This window comes from Ursus arctos, unplaced genomic scaffold, assembly GCF_023065955.2.
Source record: "Ursus arctos isolate Adak ecotype North America unplaced genomic scaffold, UrsArc2.0 scaffold_3, whole genome shotgun sequence".
NCBI classification, from domain to species: Eukaryota; Metazoa; Chordata; class Mammalia; order Carnivora; family Ursidae; genus Ursus; species Ursus arctos.
Window position 1 is genome coordinate 63,476,413 of NW_026622985.1, and position 19,718 is coordinate 63,496,130.

At 36.9% G+C, this 19,718-nt stretch overlaps 2 protein-coding genes across 2 annotated transcripts in view; one reads left to right on the forward strand and one right to left on the reverse strand.

Moving 5' to 3' along the window:
- The window catches only part of GPR141 (G protein-coupled receptor 141), a 39,953-nt gene extending 31,022 nt beyond the window's left edge, over positions 1–8,931 (forward strand). Inside the window, exon 2 of the mRNA XM_026509377.3 lies at positions 5,895–8,931. Within this exon, the coding sequence (XP_026365162.1) occupies positions 5,909–6,814 (906 nt within the window). The 5' untranslated portion in view covers positions 5,895–5,908 and the 3' untranslated portion in view covers positions 6,815–8,931. The remainder of the gene's footprint in view (positions 1–5,894) is intronic.
- ELMO1 (engulfment and cell motility 1) overlaps positions 1–19,718 on the reverse strand; it is a 690,097-nt gene that overhangs the window by 668,219 nt on the left and 2,160 nt on the right. The gene's annotated exons all lie outside the window — the stretch shown is intronic.

A 19,718-nucleotide genomic window follows, 5' to 3' on the forward strand; every position in this document is an offset into this window, starting at 1 on the left:
ACAAAAGACACAATGACATGACTTCTTTATTAAATGAAACGAAAAATCCCAAGTTGATTGTAGCTGCTTTTCTGTTTAGAAAGAAGGGGGTCTGGGACCTAAGATCTAATGAGGACATGGACTACTTACTGCCATTTTGTAGGACTTTACAAATTTTTTAGGATTTGCACTTTGTAGACTGGTCTCTGATGTTGGTTCTATCATGGATTCCTTATAAAACAACTATAGAAGCCACTTCCATGTCTCACTTCTGATATTAAGGCAGTCCTTGGGTCATGGGCAATGACCACCGAGGCCCACGCAAGTTTGTGGGCAAAGCACTGGCAAAGGACTACTGGATATTTACCCCAAAGATACAGACGTAGTGAAGTGAAGGGCCATATGCACCCCAATGTTCATAGCAGCATTGTCCACAATAGCTAAATTGTGGAAGGAGCCAAGATGCCCTTCAACAGATGACTGGATTAAGAAGATGTGGTCCATATATACAATGGAATATTACTCAGCCATCAAAAAGAACAATTTCTCAACATTTGCTGCAACATGGTCGGGACTGGAGGAGATAATGCTAAGCAAAATAAGTCAAGCAGAGAAAGACAATTATAATATGGTTTCACTCATTTGTGGAACATAAGAAGTAGGAAGATCGGTAGGAGAAGAAAGGGAAGAAGAAAGGGGGGGTAAAGAGAAGGGGGAATGAACCATGAGAGACTATGGACTCCGGGAAACAAACTGAGGGGTTCAGAGGGGAGGGGTGTGGGGGAATGGGATAGGCCGGTGATGGGTATTAAGGAGGGCATGTATTGCATGGTGCACTGGGTGTTATACGCAAGTAATGAATCATGGAACTTTACATCAAAAACTAGGGATGGTGACTAACATAGTAAAAAAGTATTATAAAAAAAAAAAGCACTGGCAAAGGAACTTCCAAGAAATAGCCCCCAGCCAAACCACAGGCTAAGCTGAGGAGCTCTACAGTACGTAGGCTGAGGTCAGAACAGAATGATGAAGAAATCATTCAGACAGGACAGGGGAATCCTGGTGCTCTAGTGACAGAGAGGCTAAATATAGAATTACGAAAGCCAGTGGAAAGGATCTAGCATGGCCTGCTAAGAAGTTCACACATCTCCAAGAGACAATGGGAGGTCAGGGGAAGTTTTTTAAGAAGAAATATAAAATCATTTATCATAGAATTTGGACTTCAGCCTCAGTGTCTAGCTGTGCATTTGGGGTCTACAAAGGGTCTACAGAGAGAAGAAACTGGAGGTTTGAAAGATAACATTGTAGGAAAGGCATGAAGGTCTGTAAGTCTAGGGCATAGGATGAGGGTGAAGAAATGGGAGGGGGAAGGTGGGCATAACAGAAGGTATGCCTTGAAACATAAGTTGGGGTCAGATTGAAAAGGGCTTATAAGACATGGTAGGTGCCAAAGGAATCAAAGAAGGATTTTAAGCAGGGGAGTGAATGAGGGCAGAGGGAAACTGAATTTGAGGCCAGGCTTCTTGCTGAGTTTCAGGGGTCAGTCACAGATGAAGAAGAAATCCCTGCCAAGGCAAGGAGGTTCATGGAGAAACAGGGAGATAGCTGCGCTCCCTTAGGAGAGTTTGCTCTGGGTCTGTAGTTTATTTCTGGGATCTTGACATCAGTTACTGGATTAGATCCAAATGGGGCTCTAACAAGAATATGTTTAATAAAGTCAAGGCAGTTTTTCACTATTACTTCACCCATTCAATTATCAACTTGTGCCTACTATTAAAAAATATTTGGGGCACCTGGTTAGCTTGGTCAGTTAAGCATCTGACTCTTGATTTCAGCTCAGGTCATGATCTCAGGGTTGTGATATCGAGCCCCGCATTGGCATGGAGCCTGCTTAAGAGTCTCTCTCTCTTCATCTCCCTCTGCCCCTCCCCTCTTCCCCACGCACATGTACGCATATGCACGCTCACTCTCTTTCTCTCAAAAAAACCTATGTTATTTCTGAAAGAAATCCAATGTCAAAAACTGGTACACAAATGACAAATAAAGAATTAAAATGGGAATTAATAGAGCAGTGAAGGAAGGAATGAGGCACTTAAGTAGAAAAGCATTTTGAGAAAGCAGCTGAGAATGTCTAAAGGAACCAGGGAGGACTCCTGAAGGAGATGGAATTTGAGTTTAGATCTCAAGGATACACAAAGGGGATTGAATAGGATAGAATATTTTGGGAAGAGGAAAAACAATGAAGGTATATGGATGAGACATCTAAATAGCATCAGCAAATAAATGTTGCAGATGTTGTTTAGAGAACTTTCTTGGCTCCTTATACTAGTAATGGATCATCTCCATGGAAGTGAAACTATCCCTTACCTTCTTTCAGGTCTCAAAGAGATCAGCTATACTATTTGCAAACAGTTCATCTTATAATAAATAATTGACTGGGTAAATAAAGACATTTGTACCATTTCCAGGTATATAGACTTTGAAACCAGGAAAATATATATACCCTATGATCCATCAAACCCATACCTAGGTAAATTCCCAACAGAATGCATACTTATTTTTACAAAAGATTTATAAGAATATTCAGAGTAGCATTATTTATAATGGCCTTAGAACTGAAAATAATACTATTATCAAATAGAATGGATAAATTGTGATATATTCATACAATATACCACAATAAGAATGAACTAATTAAAACCACACACATGAATCAATCGCAAAGCATAATGTTAAGTGAATGAAGCTAGATACACACAAAGAAAGGACATTAAACTCATGTAAAATTCAAAGTTGACAAACCTACTCTATAGTGTTATTTGTCAGGATAGAGATTACCTTTGGTGAGGATATGTTTATTTTGTTAAAATTCATTAAGCTATATACTTACAGCTGAGCACTCTACTACATATGTATGTTAGTTTTCAGTAACAATATTTACATTAATTTAAAAAATTCATTAGTTTCTGTGGATAAAAGAAAGACACAAATCTTCCCTGGTCAGTCTTGTTTGGAAGGTGGAAGGGTAACTGAGAATTATGGTCTATGTGATAAATGTCATAAAGGGAGTAAGCATGGGGCAAGAGAGGAATGATCCACAACCTAAATTGAGAGTGGAGATTACGAAAGGCTTCCTGAAGGAAATGATGCCTCAGTAGATTCTTGAAGGAGAGATAGGAATTAACCAAGTATGTTAGGGTTGTTAATTGCAGATAACAAAACCTGCTTTAGCTGATTTAAGCAGAAGGTGTCTATAATCTGTAATACCTTACAAAGTATCTTGGAATGTCTGGAACCAGGCTTGGTTGTTACAGAGAGATCATGGCAGTTTATAAGAAAGGAAGAGGATTTGAGACAGATGACAGACGACTGATTATACTTTCTTCTTTCAGAAGTCAGTCCAGATTCTAGTTCAATAGCTGAAGAAAAGGATGGACAGAACTTAATGATGGCACATTCACCCTTGATTCAGATATAAACACAATACAATTACATGTTTACTTGAAGGAACTACTTTTCAAAGGGAAAAATAAAAGACAAATGAAGAGATTACACATCACATAGAACAGGTATAACACGAAGCAATCTTTTAAGTGCATCACATGGAAATTCTATTCCATGCCCGCAAAAGCAGAGCTTCCCTGTGGTCAGGTTATTATTATTGTTTTTTCTTAAATTAGTTTTATTGAGAAATATGTTATATGCAAGAAAATTCACCAATTTTAAATGTACAATTTGGTAAGCTTTGACAAATAACTAGAATTGTAACCAACGCGATATAAAAGAGTCCCTCCTTCCATAAATTCTCCTATACCCCTTTGAAGTCAACCCCTTTCCCTGAAATGTAGGCCCTGGGTTATATTGATTTTCTGTCTCATTAATTTTGATTTTCTAGAAAGGAAATTATATAATATGTAGCCTTTTGTGGCTGGCATCTTTTATTTAGTACCATGTTTTTAAACTTTAAAAATCATCAACCTTGTAAAGAGCCTTTTTAACCATTTGTTCCCTGATTGTTTCTCCCCTCCTTATGAAATTTTAATACCACAGTTATACTCTATGTCTGTTTATGTACTTAGGTATGTTTATGTTTTATACATAGAAAGTAAGGTTTTTTTCACACCTCCAGAACACACTTTTGAGAATATATGATTTACATGTATGCAAGTACAATGCTTTTCTGATTCATCAGTGGTTCATTTTTGTTGCTGGGTAATTTTGATTATATCAAGAGACATTCATGAAGCAAGTAAAACTAACTGCAAATATGTTACAAAAGTACTAAGAGTATAATTCAAGTATAGTTCTTCCTCAAATTTGATCCTGTCTCCCTGTTGTCGGTAAACAGATTTCTAATCACACAATTGTGCCACACCACTGGCTGGCACAGCGGTTAAGCGTCTGCCTTCGGCTCAGGGCGTGATCCCGGCGTTATGAGATCGAGCCCCACATCAGGCTCCTCTGCTATGAGCCTGCTTCTTCCTCTCCCACTCCCCCTGCTTGTGTTCCTTCTCTCGCTGGCTGTCTCTATCTCTGTCAAATAAATAAATAAAATCTTAAAAAAAAAAAAAGAAATCTAGGAGTGACTGAAGTATCTTCTTTCCCTTCATTTCCCCATATACATTCCATTTTTTAAAAAAAGATTTTATTAGAGAGAGAGAGGGAGCATGAGCGGGGGGTGGTGTGGGGCAGAGGGACAAGCAGACTCCCCACACTGAGCATGGAGCCTGATTCGGGGTTCGATGTGGGGCTAGATGTGGGGCTCTATCGCAGGACCCTGAGATCACGACCCCAGCCGAACAAAGTAAGACACTCAACCAACTGAGCCACCTAGGTGCCCCCCCTCTAGATTATTTCTTGAATCTGGTCTCAAGGGATCAGATTTTGCCATGACTCAGAACATTCTAGACACGGAAGGATTTTTTAATCTTAAAAGAAATAGGAAGCCACTGAAGGGATTTAAATAAGAAAATGAAAAGACTTGATCAGTGTAATTAACAGAGCATTAATTTTTCACTTAATAAATAATAAATTAGAATGTGTATAATGAGTTAGAAGGGACCAAGACTATTTAGAGAAAGGATCTTTCCAGAGGAAAAATGATAATGTTTCTTTAAGCATTTGAGGGTGTGGGAATGGGAGAATTGGGAGATATGCTGCATTTTCAGTGGGACCCATGAAAACTTAGCCAAGGTCTCACTGCTAGATGGTAACAAAACTATGACAAGAAATTCACACATACACTCCCACTGATTGTTGTTGCTTTGACTCAGCCAATTTTCTTTGTTCAAGCTAATCAGTATCCTAAATGAATTATGTATATTCTTGAATCATTTGCTGATGAGTTGAAAGGAATTAGAGAATTAGAATCATACTTAAAAAGAATATTTTGTGTACTTAACATACACACTCAACTTTCCTTTCCTGTTGTAATTTTTCCCCCACTGGCTGCTGCAGTACTAGTATCCATGTATCAGCTTCAGATGGTCTGCAATCTAGTTTTAAGCAAATTGTTTTTTTTTTTTAAAGATTTTATTTATTTATTTATTTGAGAGAGAGTACCCTGGGACCATGACCTGAGCCGAAGACAGACCCACTGAGCCACCCAGGTATCCTTCTGCAAACTGTTTTGACTATGTATACACACACACACACACACACACACACACACACACACACTTCCGGGGGCCTGTCGCTGAGGTCTTTAACCTATTAATGCTTGAGAATCAATGACTTACTATGTTCTCAGTCTCGAGTACACAGATATGCATATGACATAGTCTTTATTCTTAAGGTACATAAAGTTTACCTCAAAGAAACAGATAAATGACAAAATCACATTGCCAGTGCTAAGAAGGAGAGAAGAACAAAGCTCTGGAAGTTTGTCAGGTACACTGGTGTTTTGTCTCTTCCAGGTGACTTCTGAAGTATGGCTCACCACAACATTTCATCCTGCAGTCCGATATTGACACCCCATTTAACCAGGCTCTACTTCCTGGTACTCATTGGAGGGCTGGCTGGCATCATCTCCATTCTCTTCCTGCTGGTGAAAATGAACACCCGATCTGTAACTACCACAGCAGTTGTTAACCTGGTGGTGGTCCACAGTGTTTTTCTGCTGACAGTGCCTTTTCGCCTGACGTATCTCATCAAGCACACCTGGATATTCGGGTTACCCTTCTGCAGATTTGTGAGTGCCATGCTGCACATCCACATGTACCTCACATTCCTGTTCTACGTGGTGATCCTGGTCATTAGGTATCTCATCTTCTTCAAGCGCAAGGACAAAGTGGAATTCTACAGAAAGCTGCATGCTGTGGCTGCCAGTACTGGCATGTGGCTGCTGGTGATTGTCATTGTGGTACCCGTTCTTGCTTCTCAGTATGGAACTCACCAGGTGTATGATGAGCAGCACTGTTTTAAATTCCACAAAGAACTTGATCGTGTATATGTGCAAGTCATCAACTATATGATAGTTACTATCGTCATAGCCACCACAGTGGTTCTCTTAGTCTTCCAGATCTTCATCATTCTGTCAATGGTGCGGAAGCTTCGGCACTCCTTACTATCCCACCAGGAGTTCTGGGCCCAGCTGAAAAACCTATTTTTTATAGGAGTCATCTTTGTTTGCTTCCTTCCCTACCAGTTCTTTAGGATCTACTACCTGTACACGGTGGCACAATCACGTGACTGTAACGACACTGCTGCATTTTATAATGAAATCTTCTTGAGTGTAACAGCAATTAGCTGCTTTGACTTGTTGCTCTTTGTTCTTGGAGGAAGCCATTGTAAGCAAAAGATAATCGACCTATGGAATTGCCTCTTGTGCCATTAGCCACAAACTACAGTATTCAGAATTCCTTTATATTGGGAGTAAAAATGGGCATAGAGAGGTAGGAAGGGTTATTTCATTACTTGATTAAAACAATGCCTTAATGTGGCCAAACAAAAGGACTATAAAATGTCAGCCCTATAGAAAGACTAGTGATGTTCAGTCCACCTGGAGTTGCAATACTGCATTATTTTCCAATATAAAAGGTGTACTTGGCCCATTCGGGCACTCTGGGTCTAATGGTTTCTGAGTTTCACCAGTTTATTTTAGTTTCGTCGGTTTGAAACATGATTTTATCTTTAGGCTTTGGATTGAATTCAGCCCTCTAGTTCTTTTCATTCTACTTAACCTTAGGTAAATTAACCCTGGCAATGAATCAGCCCCAAAGACACAAACTCTACTTGGCTAACCAGATAAGATGCCCATTCAACTCCCACCCTGACGAACAGCGGATAAAGGGGGAGAAGAGTAAGAAACTTTTCTAGATTATCATAACTTTGGTGGGAAGTCACTTATCTAGAAATCAAGAGAAACAGAAGTCCTTGTGACCTTCTGCTATAACAAGGTTATCTAGATTTGTTCTTTGAAAGGTCAAGTTTAAGGACACAGACTCAACATCCTCAATAACTCCAAAAATCATTTAAAAGCTTACTAAGCATATATGAATAGGGGTGAAAATATAAGTTAAAGAATATCTCTGACCAATATGCTGCTAAGCATTAAAATGAGTTCCTGAGGGAAGTGATTACGTTTTTCCCTTTCTGTTATTTGAAAAATCTCTAGATGTTTTAGGCCACAGTTAATTTAGATTTACCTTGGAAACAGAAAGTTACACTCTTTTAGAGTTTCCTTCTACCCTTAGGGTTATGAGTCTTTAAATAAACAAAAACAATATTCTTAAGAAAAGAACTTTTGAGAAATATATAGAAAAAGTAATTTAGACTATGAGATCAGGCTGCTAAATTGAAACCTATATAGGCTTGTGGGCTTTTTTCCCTTCTTGCCCATATTTCTACTATTTCCCAAAGTTTCATAATTTTGAAGGAACTGATCCAGTTTCATGCTTCAGAATGACAGTAATTTATAACAGAAATAGAAGAATAGAATGAATTAAGGTAAAAAATTTTTCCCAGCAAATTAAAGGATCAGAATTTAAAGACTTTTTCCTTTATTTGTTATACTCTATGGATCCACAAATTTACCAGATGAATAAGAAATATCCCTATGAGTTTTTATAATCACTAAAGTTACTGGGTTATAGAAATTAATTCTGAGGAAGAAAAAGCAGCAACATGCTACATAGACTTGTTCCCCAAATTTTCCTGTTTTAAAATTTACATCCTTTTTTCTAAGTTATATTTCCTTTATTTCTTATTTGTCTTCTTTTTCCATTTTTTCTTAGTTTTTTCCTTCTCATTCTGACTTAAAACATTTGTAAGAAAATTTCTAAGACTCATAGAAGTTTTAAGGAAATTTGTTACACCCATAAATAAGAAAACAGTAAAATATAGTAAAAATAGTATAGAATGATATAAATAGTAAAATATTAAAATTTCTAAACAATTATTTATGGAAATTACACCAAATTTCTCTTCTTATATATCTGTGTCTTACTATCATACTATCTGTTAGCTTATAAGTTATATTATAATCTCTTCCAGATTTTAAATATGTTGAGCTCAAGAGATTATGCTTTTCCCTGTATTATTATATCTTATAATAAAGGGCTTATTTCTTTGGACCGATAAGCAATACTACCCAAAATATAGAGATGCAGTATTCCATAATATAAAATAACTTATCAATATTTAGAATATAATTGGAAATTTTCAATTTGTCTGTTCATTGTCTCTAATTGCTAAGAAAATGAATCTCATGCAGGAGTGGGGGCATCACTGGCCTCTCAGGCCATTTTTGGATATCAAAATTATAAGAGTGTGTTACTGGCATTTTGTTGCTGGAGCCAGAGACTAGACCTCTTGCCTTGCATACAACTCTCTCCATAGTAAATAATTATCACGTCTTGCTGTGTATTTGAATGTTCTTCCAGACTTATGAAATGAAACATCTACTTATAATAATTAGACAGGTTTTATTCAGCTTTCATAAACACATAGTATTTTTTGGTGTGGTTTTAATTTTCTGAAATTTCCCAAAATGTAGGTACCATGGATATGGAGGAAAGATTTTATTCTGTTTTCCTCAGAACTTTACCAAGAGTTGTTCATTCCTTTGGAAAAGCACATTTTCAATATCAATACCATCTGTGCCATTAAAATACAACACAACACACCTGTAAACAATATTTGTAGCTGTTGTATTCAGGTAGATACTAGATATAGGTGCCAACATCAGACTGCCTGATATTGTCTCCTTTTGTGATCATGTCTGAGCATTTACACATTAAAATATATATTACTTTATTATAAATAACTTTCTCCTTCATTATTTATGTTAGTTAGAACACTATATATATAAGACTGTAGGAGGGTTATAGTACCTGTAAATTTTGTTTTAGAACGGTAAAAGCGTTACCAAATATTTGGGATAAAAAGTAAGGTTTTGGGTCTGCAAGCATTGAGACCAACTGAGCTAGCACAGTCAGTTTAAAAGGGAGATTTACCAATTATAACATTACGAACAGAAAAAATATTCCTGTATTTTGGAAATACTTTTTTTTAGAGAGAGACAGAGAGTGCATGCACACATGTGCATGTGTGTGAGCTGGGGTGGGGGAAGAAGGGGCAGAGGGAGGAAAAGAATCTCAAGTAAGCTCCACACTGAGCATGGAGCCCCTTGTGGGGCTCAAGCTCATGACCCTGAGATCACAACCTGAACCGAATGCTTAACTGACTGTGCCACCCAGGCACCCCTATTTTGGGAATATTTAACCTCAGCTTGATTCAATTCTAAATTCTTTTTTTTTTTTTTTGTAGTGATTAAAAGAGTAAGTACAATTTAAAAAAATATATACATGTGGGTTGGTTTTTTTGTTTGTTTTTGTTTTTTGATAAGACAAAGGCATTTCCCTAACCCTCACAACTCTCAAACTGGCTCATGGTCAATATCTACCAGATTTTATTTTATTTTATTTTATTTTATTTTATTTTATTTTATTTTATTTTATTTTATTTTATTTTATTTTTTAAAGATTTTATTTATTTATTTGACAGAGAGACAGCCAGCGAGAGAGGGAACACAAGCAGGGGGAGTGGGAGAGGAAGAAGCAGGCTCATAGCGGAGGAGCCTGATGTGGGGCTTGATCCCATAACGCTGGGATCACGCCCTAAGCCGAAGGCAGACGCTTAACTGCTGTGCCACCCAGGCGCCCCAATATCTACCAGATTTTAAACTCAGGTGATAATGACAATTTTTAAGGCATAGAAAGAAAGATTGCTTCTGGCACCCATTAAATAGCTTTCTACTCAGCCTTTGTTTGTCTCTTAATTTTCCTCTGAAAGGGTCTTTGAGTTCCTTTCCTCCTTAACCTGACATAAATTAGGGAGAAAGAAACTATTTTACCTGTAGGTGAAATGAGCTTTGTGTGGAATGATTCAAGAAGTGGTGAAAATCTCCAAATCCTCCTCTAATCCTCCTCAATGGGGCTGTAAAACTGCATTCCTAGGCTAATAAAGCAGTTGTGAAGGAGGGCACCAAGCCAAGATGTTCTCAGTCATCAACTCTTGAGAAGTCAGTGAGGTGAAACTGTGAAGCTGCCATTTCTTAGATTATGCAGATTTTGCCCACTTAATCTCTAATAAAACGAGGCACAGACCAAGGACTCTCACACTTACTGGGAGTGGGAAGAACAAGGAAACTCTCTTTGTGATAGGGGCTGATTACAGCGAGTTGGAAATAGTTAGTAATGAAAACCCTATGGTAAAGGGACACAGTGATGGTGGAGTTGCTTAGATAATGCTGAGAAAGCTCAGGATATAAAAAGGCATCCACAGATACCGGAAACTAGGCACCCTGAGAAGAACGTTGGCCATTGCTTGGCTGAGCCTATTTCTGTGAAAGAATGGGCATGCCAGGTATTTGACAAGACAGAACTCAGAAAAATGAGCAAGTTCTATTACCCGAAGGAGGAAATGTATTGTCTGAAACTTCCAGAGATTAGGAGCTGGGCCCTAATATCAAAATATACCAGATGGAGGCTTCAACATGGGACACATTGTAAAAGCACAGTGAGCATCAGCAGGCACCGCATTTTGGGTAGGATTAGCAGTGCTGGTCAGGATGGAAAAGGTGAGGACGGATGCTGAAACTGCTAAAAGCCTTATGCTTTAGGCCCAACTCAGCCTTCAGATGGAGAGGAATCTGGACAACCAGCAGAAGCTATCAGGGACAGAAGACTGCGTCTGATGACAAGTAGCTGAGAGCAGAGGGGCCTGAGTAAGCCTTGGCTAGGAGTTCTGAGCAAGCAAGGAACAGCAGGAAGATGTTGAGCCCTTGGAAAACAGGGCAAATAAGACAACCCTTAAGAAAGACAGTTTTGAACAGCAGATGAGAAGATGCTGGATACCACTGCTTTATTTGAATTTTGTCCTAGTATTTTACATCATTAACAATAAGTGGTTTCTTGAAAAGCTGAAAGCTTTCCCTTGAAGATCAAGAACAAGACAAAGATGTCCACTCTAATGACTTTTATTCAACATAGTGTTAGAAGTCCTAGCCAGAACAATTAGGTATGGAAAAAAAAAAAATAGATAAAGGCATCCAAAGTAAAAAGAAAGAAGTAAAATTGTCTCTATTTGCAGATGACATATTATATATAGAAAACCCTAAAGACCAGCAAAACACTATTATAATAAAGAAATTTAATAAAGTTACAAGATACAAAATCAATATTCAAAAGACAGTTTTCTGTATACTATCTAGATATCTATGTACTATCTACTTTCTAGCCATTTCTATCTACTATGAACAAGCTATCAGAAAAAGAAATTAAGAAAACAATCCCATTTACAACTGAAAAAGAATAAAATACTTTAGAATAAATTTAACCAAGAGGTAAAAGAGCTGTACAATGAAAATTCTAAGACCTTGATGAAAGAAACTGAAGAAGATGCATGGGAAGATGGATTGGAAGAATTATTATTGTTAAAATGTCCATACCACTAAAAGCAATCTACTGATTCATTGCAAAACCAAAATTCCAATGGCATTTCTCACAGAAATAGAAAAAAAAACCCTAAAATTTGTATGGAACTATAAGATATTCCAAAGAGCCAAAGCAATCTTGAGAAAGAAGAACCAAGCTGGAGGCATGACACTTCCTGATTTCAAACTATATTACAAAGCTATAGTAATCAAAACAGTGTAATACTGACATAAAAACAGACCCATAGATCAATGGAAAGAATAAAGAGCCCAGAAATAAACCAATGCATATACAGTGAATTACTTTATGACAAAGGAGCCAAGAATATACAATAGGGAAAGAATAGTCTCCTCAATAAAAGGTTGGGAAAACTGGACCGCCACGTACAAAAGAATGAAATGGGGCCCTCATCTTAGGCCATGTGCAAAAATCAGCTTAAAATGGATTAAAGACTTAAATTTAAGATCTGAAACTATAAAAACCCTAGAAGAAAACATAGGGGGTAAGCTCCTTGACACTGGTCTTGGCAATGAAATTTTGGATTTGACATCCAAAGTAAAGGTAACAAACGCAATAAAAAAGTGGACTACATCAAATTAAAAGGCATCTGTACAGTGAAGACAACCATCAACAAAATGAAATGACAACCTACCAAATGAAAGAAAATATTTGCAATCATATAGCCGATAGGGGTTAATATCCAAAATAAAGAACATACAACTCAATAGCAAAAAAACCCAGAGCAATCTGATTAAAAATGGGCAAAGGAACTGAGTAGACATTTTTCCAGTTAGGACTTACAAATGGCCAAAAGGTACATGAAAAGATGCTCAAAGTCACTAATCATCAGGGAAATGTAAACCAAAACCACAAAATGAGGTATTATTTCACACTGTTAGAATGACTATCACCAAAAAGACAAGAGATAACAAATGTTGGTAAGGATGTGGAAAAAAGAAAACCCATGTGCACTTCTGGTGGAATGTAAATTAGTACAGCCACTATGGAAAACAGTAAGAAGGTTCCTCAAATAATTAAAAATAGAACTATCATATGATCCAGCAATCCAATTTCTGGGTATATCCAAAGAAATTGAAAACAAGATCTTGAAGAGGTATCTGTACCCACATGTTGATTGCAGCATTATTCACAATAGCCAAGATATTGAAACGACATAAGTGTCCATCAATGGATATATGGATAAAGAAGATATATACAGTTGACCCTTGAACAACATGGGTTTGAATTGGGTAGGTCCACTTATACACGGATTTATTCAATAAACACAGTACAGTTCTGTAAGTGTATTTTTTCTTCCTTATGATTTTCTTAACATTTTTTCTCTAAGAATATATATATATATATATATATATAAAACATACAACATACAAAATATGTATTAATCAACTTTTCATGTTATTGGTAAGGCTTCCAAGTAAGTTATTAGTATTAAGTTTTGGGAGAGTCAAAAGTTATACATGCATTTTCAACTGCGTAAGGGGTTAGCACCCCAACCCCTGCATTGTTCAAGGGTCTACTGTGTGTGTGCATATGTGTGTTTACGTGTGTATGTAAGATACCATACATAGTATGTAGAATCTAAAAAAAAAAAAAAAGTCAAAGAAGCAGAGAGTAGAATGGTAAAAAAAAAAAAAGTCAAAGTCATAGAAGCAGAGAGTAGAATGGTGGTTACCAGAGGCTGGGATGGTGGGGAAATGGGGAGAAGTTGGGTTAAAAGGTTCAAATGCGTAGCTTTGTAGGATGAATAAGTTTAGAAATCTAATGCACATGCATGATGACTATATTTAATTCTGAACACAGGAAATATGCTAAAAGAGTAGATTTCAAGTATATTCCTCACAAATATGGTAACTATGTGAGGAGATATGTTAAATAGTTCTACTATAGTAATCATTCCACTATGAATATATGTATAAAATCAGCATGTTATACACTTTAAATGTATTTAATTTTTATTTTAAAAATCCTTTAATGAGGAAGTGGAGCATGCCACTCTTGATCTCAGTTTTGTGAGTTCGAGACCCATGTTGGGTGTAGTGACCACTTAAAATCTTTGGGGCACCTGGGTGACTCAGTTAGAAGTGGTCAACTCTTGGTTTTGTCTCAGGTCATCATCTCAGTCAGGGTCATGAGATTGAGCCCTGAGTTGGGCTCCCCCACTCAGTAAGGAGTCCGCTTCAGGATTCTCTCACCCTCTGCCCATCCCCCCACTCTCTCTCTCTAAAATAAATTAATCTTTTTTAAAAATCTTTAAAAAATTAAAAAATAAAAAAATCTTTTAATGATAGCATTAACTTTGCCTTCTGTCATATTGAAAATACTATCAATACAAAAGTTTACAAAGGCAAAAAAGGAAAGGCAAATGTTTTTATTTTAACACTAGGTGGCAGCCCAAAGTAACAAATTGTATCTACTTTTCAAAGCTTTTACCTGAATTTTAAGTTTAATATACTTAAAAACAGGAGGTGGGAGAGAAGAGAAAATGAAGTAAAGATAAAAATTTTTCAGCATTTTCAGAACTCTGCACTAGATTCTCAGGTTTGGTGGTTTTTTTCTTAAAAAAAAAATTTCATAGCAACTTCGTTTTCTTGTGATTAGTTGGCTGAGAAGATACTGTTATAATATACCTCTAGCTATAAGAGCAAAAATAATTCTGAAAGCAAATATTTTTTGACTTAGCTCATATTTAGAGACTGTTGTACTTTATTTTAATAATGGTTTGTTGCAACTAATTTTTTTATCCCAAATTAAATTGATTCTTACAAAAAATGTGTAGACTACACAATTGTTTTTGTAGAGGATTGGGATTTTGGTGACCTGTTTTTGTTTTGTTTTGTTTTGTTTTGAATGCCTGCCAATTAGCGTAACATTTGAATTCTTTTCTTCCTTTTATTTTTATTTTTTTAATTTAAATTCAATTAATTAACATATAGTGTATTATTAGTTTCAGAGGTAAAGTTCAGTGATTCATCAGTCTTATACAACACCCAGTGCTCATTACATCACATGCCATCCTTAATGTCCATCACCCAGGTGCCCCATTCCCTATCCCTCCCCCCCCCCCAGCAACCCTCAGTTTGTTTCCCTCTCTGATTTCATCTTGTTTTATTTTTCCCTCCCTTCCCCTATGATCCTGTTTTATTTCTTAAATTCCACACAAGAGTGAGATCAGATGATAATTGCCTTTCTCTGATTGACTTATTTCACTTAGCATTGTACCCTCTAGTTCTATCCACATCGTTGCAAATGGCAAGATTTCATTTTTGATGGCTGAGTAATATTACATTGGGTATAAATACCATATCTTCTTTACCCATTCATCTGTCAATGGACATCTGTGCTCTTCCCATAGTTTGAATGCTCTTAAGACAGGGTTTCAGGAAACTTCACTACATTTGAAATCCTGAAAAGCCTGGAGTTTATGAGGAGCAAATCTGGACCTTACTTAAGTCTTTCTCTCCAATGACAGCCTTTGACTAGCTCTCAGAAAGCTTTATTCTTCTGACTTGTAGATAGTGTGATGACATATTTCTCTAACCACTAGGATGTAATTTATGACTGTTGAAACCTTTATTAGCAAGAAAAAAAAATCCAGGGAAGAGAAAGCAAGTTAAGATTTATCCTGTCTGCCACAAGAATAAATGGTGTCCACTGGGTGCCAAGTAAAGAAGTACCCATGAGGAATATGTATTATGATTTCTAATATTAAAAAGTTGGTTGTTGTTATTTTAATAATCTCAAGCTTTCAGAATAATTACAAACAGAATATAAATGACTTGTTTTTCTTGAACCATTTCAGGATAAGTTGCTGACCTGTTGCCCCATCACTTCCTAATATTTTAGTGAGATTTTCCCACAAGCAAGGACTTTCTCCTACAAATTATTACATAAACTTAAAAATCAGGAAGTTAATATTGATTCAAGACTATCATCTAATTCACAGACCCCATTTAACTGTCATGTTTCTTCTGTCTCCTTCACTCTGGAATAGTTCTTTGGTCATTCCTTATTTTCTGTGACCTTGACACAAACTAGTTTTTTGTGGTTTATCTCTTAGTTTGGGTTTGCCTCACGATTAGATTCATATTATGTATCTTTGGTAGTAAGACCGCAGAAGTGATGCTGTTTTCTTATTATATCTCATTACCACTAGGTGGACCACAATTTTGACTTGTCCCATTACTGATGACATTCACTTTGGTCACTTGATTTTTTTTTTTTTAATTTTACTTATTTCTTTGAGAAAGGAAGAGCATGAGAGTGTGCAAGCAGGAGGAGGGGGAAACAGAGATACAAAGGAGAGAAGCAGACTCCCCACTGAGTATAGAGCCGAAGCAGGGGTCTATCTCACAACACTGAGATCATGACCTGAACTGAATCCAGAGTCCAATGCTTAACCAACTAAGCCACCCAGGTGCCCTGGTCACCTGATTAAGGTAATATTTGCTAGATTTCTCCACTGTGAAGTTCTTTTTTTCTCTTTGTAAATAAGTATTTTGTGGGAGCTATTTTGAATCTGTGTAATCATATTCCTCATCAAACATTGGCCAACTATCATGGAAATATGTTCAACAACACTAGCATTCAAAGAAAAGCAAATAAGATAACAAAACATTTTTATCATAAGATTTTTTAAAGTTTGATAACACCTCTTGATTGTGAGAGTAAAAGTCACTGTTATTGGGAGGGTATATTAATATTGCTTTCTGGAGAGCAATTTGGAAATACCTATAGGAGTTTTAAAGGTACCTATCTCTTGGGTATAACAATTCTACTTTCATATACCTGTCCTTAAGAAATCCACACATGCACAAATATACAGGATGTGTACTGCAAGGTATATACACTGGGGGCACACTATACCATTATTTATATTAACAAAAAGTCATAAAGGAACTTAATGTCGTCAAGTGGGGTGATTAATTAATAAGCTACGGTGTATCCATGTTTTGGAATTCTATGAATTAATTGAAAATAGAGGTATTTATTTTGACTTGGAAGAAAACCTCCCTATTGTTAAGGGGAAAAAGCAAGTTGTATCCCTTCTCCATATCTCATGTTGTATGCACACAACCAGTCTTTAAGCAGATCCTGTCAAAATATCTCCCAAATCCAACCACTTCTTACCACCATCATCACTCTGTACCATCAAGGCCCAGCAAGAAACAGGTGGCTCATTAAAGCTCGGTAATTTGAGGGTGTATTGAAGGGACTATTTAAAGGTGTAAGTAGAGTTAGGAAATTCAACAAGAGATGGTATGAAATCTCAGGGTTAGCAACAGTTCAGAGCCCTTATTAGCATAGGTTTGAAGGGGTGAATACTAGATGTCACAGAACCTGGAAAGAATAAACATCTGAAGAGGGCTGCCTGGGAGGAGCTAGGGGTAAAGGAACACACCAATTCCTGTGATTCTGCAGAAAGTGAGCCAGGACAACAGACACTCTCCTTACTCTCTTCCTGCCCTCCAGTTTCTGCCAGAGTCCCCCATTGGCTGAATCAAACCAGCCTCCTGGGACACAAAACACCATAGAGAAGGATGGAAAGTTCATCTGGAGAAGCAAACAGAAAACATCTAGAACATACTCTCCTCCAAGGCACTATCTTTTCTTGCCATAGCCTCCTAAATGCTCCTAATTACTCTCAGGGCTTCCTTTTTGCCCCTGTATTGTCGCTTACGCAGCAGTTAAAGGAATCTTTTATTTCTCTGCTCAAAACTTTTTAATGCCTTCTTAGCACTTTTATAAATTTTAGAAGCTATATTCCCATCTTAGCACTGTGGGGGAGAACAAAGTTGCTTAGGATATACCACTTAGCATGGCAGATTTGATGGTGGCATTTTTCCAGGTTCTTTCTCAACTAATCAGGAATATCACATTATGTCTTTATTAAGCTAGATAGTAGGGATATTTGCCACCATTTACATAACAGTCATTGTCCTGGTTATCTTCTGTGTAACAATCCTAAAATTTAGAAGTTTAAAACAATGAACATTTTATTATATTTCAAAATTTCATTGGTCAGGTATTTGGGCATGGCTGCTTCTGTTCCATATGGCAGTGACTAACGTCACTTAGTGGCCTTCAGCTAGCAGACTGGCTGCTCTGGAGTGGTCAAGATAGCTTTACTTGCATGTCTGGTGCTTTGGTGGATATGGCTAGAATGCTACTATCGACTGAAGCACCTTCACATGGCTTCTAGAACATGGTGAGCTTCCTATATTATAACTGTTTTCTCCAAGACAGAGCAAGACGCCCAAGCAGAAGCTGCAAGGCTTTTTATGATCTAGCTTTGAAAGTCCCAGAATATCGCTTCTGTCACATTTTATTCATTAAGCAAGTCACTAAGGCCAGCCCGGATTCAAGGGGAAGAATAGGTCTATCTGCTACTTCTTGATGGAAGTATGACATGCTTGTACATGGAGGGAAAAAAATCAATGACAGCCATCTACCATCATGATAGTACTAGAATCATGATGACTAGGGACCAATGTTAAGCATTGCATCACCAAATGATTACTTTCCAAAAGAAAAGTTATCTTTAAAATGCTGCAATCTGGAATGCCTGGGTGGCTCAGTAGCTTAAGCATCTGCCTTCAGCTTAGGTCACGATCCCAGGGTCCTGGAATCGAGTCCCATGTTGGGCTCCTGGCTCAGCAAGGAGCCTGCTTCTCCCTCAGCCTGCCGCTCCCCCTACTTGTGCATGCTCGTGCTCTGACAAATAAATTAATAAAATATTTTAAAAAATAAATAAAATGCTGCAATTTGTAGCAACTATGATCTTTAATTTATTCTAGGTCTGAAATATTTCTAAGTATTTTTGATAGCTATACTGAATTATTCTAGCCAAGGGTATCCAAGACCTACATGATCTGATTTTTCCCTCGTATTATTTTTCATCCCAGTTACAGTTTTGACTGCTTGCCAAATAAAATTTTGTGAGGTATTTCAGGTAAACATACACACGGAAAAACGTAGTCCCCTGCAAATCAGAGGTTAATAGCAAATCATGCCATCTTGAGCCAGCAAGTTATACAAGTTACCACTGATGCCTTATTTTCCCACATGTAAAGGAGGTTAAAGATGATACTTAACTCAGAGGTCCATCAATAATAGGAATAAAAGAAGGGATAGATATCATTACAGGTCCTACAGACATCAAAAAGATAATAAAAGGGTATCATGAACAGCTATATGCCAATAAATCTGATAACTTAGATGAAATGAACAAAGTCTTTGAAAAACACAACTTTCCAATACAAACACAAGATCAAAAACAAAATCTGAATAGCCTTGTTTCTATTTTAAAAATTGAATTTGTTCTCAGAAACCTCTACACACACAAAAAAACTCTAGGCCCAGGTGATTTTGCTACCAAACATTTAAGGAAGAAAATGAGATAATCATGGTCAAAACTTTCAATCTTCTAAATAAAAAAGGACATTGACATAAGCTAAAAAAACAAAAACAAAAGACAAAAAAACCCAAAAGAGTTGTAAAAATGAGTGTGAAACAAATTTTCTACAGGTTCTCTTTAAATTCCACAGAGGAAATGCAGTAAAACAAGTTTAGGAGGAAGAAATAATCAAACTTGCCAGACACATGTCTTAGGAAAGATAATTCCAAATTATATTTTGTTTCATTTTGTCTTACTCAGAGAAATGTAACTTGCCATAGTTCATGTGGAATTTGATGCTATATTTTAAAAAATAGACACATTTCTAAGAATGACAAAACAGTTGAATTGCTTCATAAAATGTAAGATGTAAGGTTCAAGGAGCTCAG